The sequence below is a fragment of the Helianthus annuus genome, chromosome 2 (genome assembly GCF_002127325.2).
Source record: "Helianthus annuus cultivar XRQ/B chromosome 2, HanXRQr2.0-SUNRISE, whole genome shotgun sequence".
NCBI lineage: Eukaryota > Viridiplantae > Streptophyta > Magnoliopsida > Asterales > Asteraceae > Helianthus > Helianthus annuus.
This window is the reverse complement of record NC_035434.2, coordinates 167,582,142-167,588,164: the sequence shown is the minus strand read 5'-3', so window position 1 is coordinate 167,588,164 and position 6,023 is coordinate 167,582,142. Positions and strand designations below refer to the sequence as shown.

The 6,023-nt window shown below is 41.4% G+C and overlaps 1 protein-coding gene across 1 annotated transcript; it reads right to left on the bottom strand.

The window, feature by feature from the left end:
• Positions 1 to 4,573: 4,573 nt before the first annotated feature.
• Positions 4,574 to 5,559, bottom strand: LOC110900078 (transcription factor GTE2). Its single transcript, XM_022146980.1, has 3 exons — positions 5,450 to 5,559; positions 5,011 to 5,353; positions 4,574 to 4,747 (listed from the first exon to the last, which is right to left on the bottom strand). Exons 1-3 carry the CDS (start codon positions 5,557 to 5,559, stop codon positions 4,574 to 4,576), a joined length of 627 nt encoding a protein of 208 aa, XP_022002672.1.
• Between the last annotated feature and the right edge of the window lie 464 nt (positions 5,560 to 6,023).

The window sequence follows — 6,023 nt, the reverse complement described above, 5'->3', positions numbered from 1 at the left end:
TCATTTCAGCACATGCCAGAATGATCTCACCAACTTCCACCAACTCACACGTGAGATCAGCCACGTATGCAACAAAAAGCGACTACATTATCCAATTATAAGCGGCATGCGGTTTCTCTAGTATACCGCACCATAACCCATACCGCATGTCGTTTTTTTTACATACCCCTAAAAATAGGCAAAAATATATATCTCTGCACTATAAGGGGGTTTAATACATATCCGCACTAACCACGAGCACATGTGGAATATGCGGAAATGACACACACGAGCCCGTTCAGGTGTGTCAGATACTCAGAACCAGCGTTGTTCTTTGGACTGAACCGCATCTCAGAAACAGGTAAACCGCATTGCCTTCATTCTCTTCAAGCTTCAAATCCCTCTTATCCGGTTCACAACCACAGAGGGTGCATAAACAACTTCTTCAGCGAAAAGAAGGAAGGGAATATACGTCAATGCACATCAGCAACCCTGACTCCTGATCCTTCAAGGGCCACATCCGAGCAACAAACCCGTTTCAAGCGAATATGGGGTGACAAAACCGCAAACACTCATAAGTCACTGCGGACACAACCATAGCTTCCGCAAACGGTTGCTACGGAAGAGCCACAACTAACTTCACATCGAGGAACGAAACTACTTCAAGGAAAACTCCTCGGTATTGGAGCGTGAAGGAAGGTGCCTAAGGAAGAGATGCGGACGAGATCCCCAATGATCATACGAGATCTCGTCGAACAACAAGCGATCGAACAAGCGGTAACAAGTCTGCTTATGACTTTGTTACCCTACTTGTAACATGGATAGAATAAACAATGGTAGGCATTACCATGCCTATGACCATGTTTATTTGACCATTATCCAGAATCACATTGTTTGACCAAACATGGCCAACAATAACGCAAGTACTCAACGTTGTTCCCGCAACCGTGGCCAACAACGTCAAGCAACGAGGTAACCGCAAAGGACGTGCGGTTACTAGAGAGCTAATTGGAAGAACATGAACACCCCACAAAAGGGATCATCATTTGATGTCCAATCATGACATCAGAAAACTCTTTTCATCGTTCACTACCTCAAAGGTTGGTTCGAAGTTTTTGCACACCTTCAACCACCATCTCAGAGATTGGTTCGAAGTTTGTGCATAGGCCCAGCAAGGTCTCAAGGTTGGTTCGACACACCAACAGGTGGCACCCAACCCGAGGCTGAGAATTTCGCATCAGACGAAACATTCTCACCGGTACGGAAAAGGCGTCAAATGACCCTTCCAGACCTCCAGCTTGATTTACAAAAAGCAAAGACCATCAACATGGTCTAGGATCTTCTCCAGACTCCAGACTACCTTCTAAACACCATAGTCCAGTACTCCTCCCACATGCAACTTGCATATGGCAGCAACACTAGACTGGGGGGACTTGAAGGGGTATGGTCCCAGATCTCGCGTCAGCATCGACCGCGAGTGACCATTACCCTTATCAAAACCCCCATTAGCTAACAACCTACTTATGTCCATGCGGGAACGCATCGACACAGTGGTTGAATCCAATCTGTCCAGTGGTGGAGGAAGACTTACCTGGAATATTAAAACGGTAGAGTGATGCGACATAGCATCACATCTGGTGTATGAAAACGGAAGTATTCACAGCGATGCGGCCTCGCACCGCGTCCAGTGAACACTTCTATCAATACAAGGAAGCTGGACAACAGCAACAGTCACCACAGGCGACGATGCGGCTAGCACCGCATCTCGCGTATTTCTTGATCACAAGCAAGGGATGCGGTAACATCAGATGTTACCGCAGGCAGCGATGCGGCTCGCACCGCATCCTATACGCCCAACAAGTGGGACTGACACACCAGTACAAGTAGCGCCAATGACAGTCAACTGTCAGGGCTACGTAAGTGACAGACTGACGTGGCATAACCTCCACACCCGACAAGCCTGACACACCTGCAAAGGTACAACACGTCGTCAGTCTGTCCATCATCCTCCTCCTTCACTCCTCGGCTATAAATACCAACCCCAAACCAGGTTTGAGTTATTTCTTCACAACTCTCTCACTACTACTACTATCATACTTTACTTTCCAAGCAGATTACTGATTCTTACGCCGGAGAGTGGTAACAAGGAGCACCCCCCACCCCATCCTCCTTGTTACGAGTCACGCTTTGTTTCCTTGTGCAGGAGATCAACCCATCGGTGATCCAGCCAGCGATCCTCGAGAGGAAGGGATTAACCCTTCTTGACCAGACCAGTGAGTTAACCCTGCCCGGTTAACCATTGTTTCATCAGATGTGCACAAGGACATTAATAGGAGGATTAGCAAGCGGAAACAAGAGGAAACAACAAATGAAGGTTTTGTTGAAGTTCGCACGACAAATAATAGAAGGTTATCAACATTAAAAGCCAATAGTGACAAGGATGTCAATAAGGCAGATAACACTGTTGTTGATGGTATGTGTTATTTAATTTTTTTTTAAATAAACTTTAAGATGCACATGTGCATTAGTATGTAAGAACATCTCATAACATGTGTTATTGCGTTTGCACATGTGCATATAATGTGTGGATAAACATGTTCAATGAAAGAAGGGATATCATCAAAAAGAGTTAAGAAACTAGCAAAAAGATCAACATCACAAACAGTTGAATCAATCGCATAAAAGACAGAGAGTAAAGAAATTGTTAGAGGGACAAAATGTAAAAAAAATTGTTAGAACTGTCAACTGGAGATATATACGGACACGTTTGTTGCCACATCAAATGTTGATGGAGTTGGACGCAATGTCTAAAAAACAGAAGGTTGTAGTTAAAAAAATGGGGTTTGGTAGTATTTTGAATTTTAAAACGGACAGCTTACCATCAAATTTGTCATATTTTGTGGTGGATAAGTTTAGAGGGAAAGAGATGGTCATTAAATTGGATGTTGGTAACATAAAGGTGGACGAGGATGTAATTAGTGGGTTGTTGGGGTTAAAGAACAGTGGGGTTGTTTTGAACTGTCAACGGAAAGAGAAAATGAAAGGAAAAAAAAGGACGAAACAAAGAAAGACAAAAAATGTGCATAGTTATGTACATCTGCAAACTTTGACAGAATACGTTATTAAGGTCATTCATGCTGATGTACATGTGCATAATTATGCAACATGCACATGTGCATAATTTCCAGAATATGTTAATAAGGTCGTTTATGTTGATGCACATGTGCATAATGTATATAGTGATAATAAACTTAAAGTTAATTCACATATTCATTGATAATTTATGTTTATTGATCCTACTTTTTATTTTATTTTATTTTGTTTATTATTGTAGATCAACAATGGAAAAAAAAACATCTTTTTTTGAAACCAGGGGATGAAAGGTCAATTAAAATGCCGGATGGAATGGAATATGATTACACGACGGTTAAACAAAAAGGTAAAAAGGTTGATTAATGTTTGATGATCCAGATGGGAGTTTATGCACATGTGCATCCCTTTATTAAATTCATGTTAAATGATATCACTTATGTAAACACATTAAATATATCGTGCAGGTGCGCAAGAAGAAACAAACACAAAAAAAGACGGGCAATTAAGCGAACTCGTGATGAAACCCCCAAAAAAGGATGTTACGTGTTGAAACGTAAAAAAAAGGAGGTGACGGAGTGCGTCCGGTAAAGAACAAGAAGTTGGCAAGATCAACGGTAACGGCGACGGTTGATACTGATGACCATATGGTTGTATTCAGATTCAACATATGGTATCCAATATAGCATGCCATTAGGTGTAGAATGTACAATATTTGTAATTGTTCCTGTAGTGTAGAATGTACAACACTTGTAATTGTTCATTTGTAATTGTTCATGTATACATAAAAAGTAAAACATATAACATTCTAATTAATAAGGTATATAGCGTGTGTACGCACGTGTTCAACATTTATTCGGTGATGATTACGGGGCGTTGGTAATGTGATGCACATGTGCATAACGTTATGTACTGATGGTTAACAGTTTATTTGTGATGATCATGGATTGTTATCAATATAATGCACATGTGCATGATTATGTAATATATGAAAATAAAAGTAATGAATGTAAGAAATAACAGTTATTGTTTAATGTTTATTAGTGATGATTATTGGGTGTTAATAATATGATGCACATGTGCATAATTATGTACTGTTGGTTAACAGTTTATTTTTTTGATGATTACATATGGTTGTCAACATAATGCACATGTGCAGGATTACATGATGTATGAAAATATAAGTAACTTATGTAATAAACCAATTGTTTGTTTAATGTTTAATGATAAAAAAGAAAAGGGTTGATAATTAAACATGGATTATGGTGTAAAATTACAAATTAAAGCCTTGAAAAGAAACTTGGAAATCTTAGCTGAAAAAAAAAAACAGAAAAAAAACGATAGAAAGCAAATTAAAGCAATAGGGGATCATGTATCCATAGATTCATAACATCATTTCTTTCTACAACTCCTCTTTTTATTCTTCATGCCCTTCCCTTTTTTTTGTATTTTACTTCCTGAGTGTTACAACCTGCCCCTTTGATTTTCGACCACAACTAGATCGTCACCCGTTAGAGCTGCTGCTTGCATTCTCATTTCCATGGCCTGCAGCTTGACCCTGTCCACCACCATCATCTTTCTTAATCTCCACATGTGGGAAGCTGTTCTGCAGCGTCTCATCACCAATATCGGCATCTTCTTCCCCTGCTTCCTTCTTGTTTTTCTTAATCCCCTCAACCTGAATTCAACACAACCATTCAAATAAAACAACAAGCAATTCTTCCAGTTTTCCAACAATTGAAAAGCTTACATCATCAATGTCGACCGTTGCGTTGTTTACTAAAAGTGCTTGCCTTTTCGTCTTGCTCACTAGTTTCTTACAGTTGGTGACAAACCGATCGAGCTCCTAGAGCGTTTCTGTGTCCGAAGCCTTTATGTCAAGCTCTATTTCATCACCCACTTGCGCCAACTGATCGTTCCTCTTACGTTCCTCTTACGTACGATCGGCAACAACTGTGGCATCTTCTCTGGTGGCATACTTTGCAGCCATAACCCCAATTTCTGTTTCTCTTTCATGTTCATGTCCCTCTTGTTCGGATCCTTGGCTCTAGGCTTGGGCAGCTTCGGCACAGTTCCTCGTGTCGCAGTTGATGACGGTTTGATCTGTTCTGGTTCTGGTTCCGCAGCCTGCATTGGCGATGGCGTCCGCATAGGCGGCTGAACAACAGGTGGGACGATCGGTTTAGATGTAGTCGAGTGATTTTGCTTGTTTAAAACAGGAGCAACCGGGTCACTAAATTTTGGCTTCTTGGATCTCTCAGGCGTCTGTATATCGTCCCACGAACTTCAATCGAATTCATATACAGCAGAAAACTCATTCACACGCTGATTAGTAGGCAATTTCGCCTAAATCGGTCTAAAAAGCATCTCGAAATAGGACAGCAGCTGATGAGCCATTCCATGAACCTCATACGTCTTGGGGTTATAAAGCATCGTATTCTCAAACACCAACCGAACATCGGAGGCAAAATCAAGTGGACTAGAATACATATTCTTGGACAAATTCAACTTAACCAAACCCAAGTCCAGTGGTATAGGTTTATATGTAAAAGTCGACTTATTTTCCGAGTGCCAATCCCACCCATATTGACCCGTCTTCATTCTGGTGTCTCTCAACAGTGCCAAAAGCTGCATAAACTCCACCCATGCCTCCCCGGTTGTCGGCTTGTTCTTCCATTTGCAATCCCACATAGTCAACTCCCCTATTTTTTGTAGTTGTCCGCCACCCAAGACCCTTTGTTTGCTGCCATTCTGTACATAATTGGATAGTTATCCATAAGATTCAATACCACTCGAGGAAGACGACTCGCCACTGCTTGAATTGCTCGATCCGCTAGAGCTGCTGCTTGCATTCTCATTTCCATGACCTGCAGCTTGACCCTGTCCACCACCATCATCTTTCTCAATCTCCACATGTGGGAAGCTGCTCTCCAGCATCTCATCGCCAATATCAA

What these genes read in the sequence shown, in the direction of transcription:
- LOC110900078 (XM_022146980.1), bottom strand. Translation starts at nt 5,559, where the DNA reads ATGTATTCTAGTCCACTTGATTTTGCCTCCGATGTTCGGTTGGTGTTT. An exon ending in GGAATGGCTCATCAGCTGCT is followed by an intron (nt 5,354 to 5,449) that starts GTCCTATTTCGA and finishes ATTCGATTGAAG; the next exon opens with TTCGTGGGACGATATACAGA. An exon ending in TGCCACAGTTGTTGCCGATC is followed by an intron (nt 4,748 to 5,010) that starts GTACGTAAGAGG and finishes TGTTGAATTCAG; the next exon opens with GTTGAGGGGATTAAGAAAAA.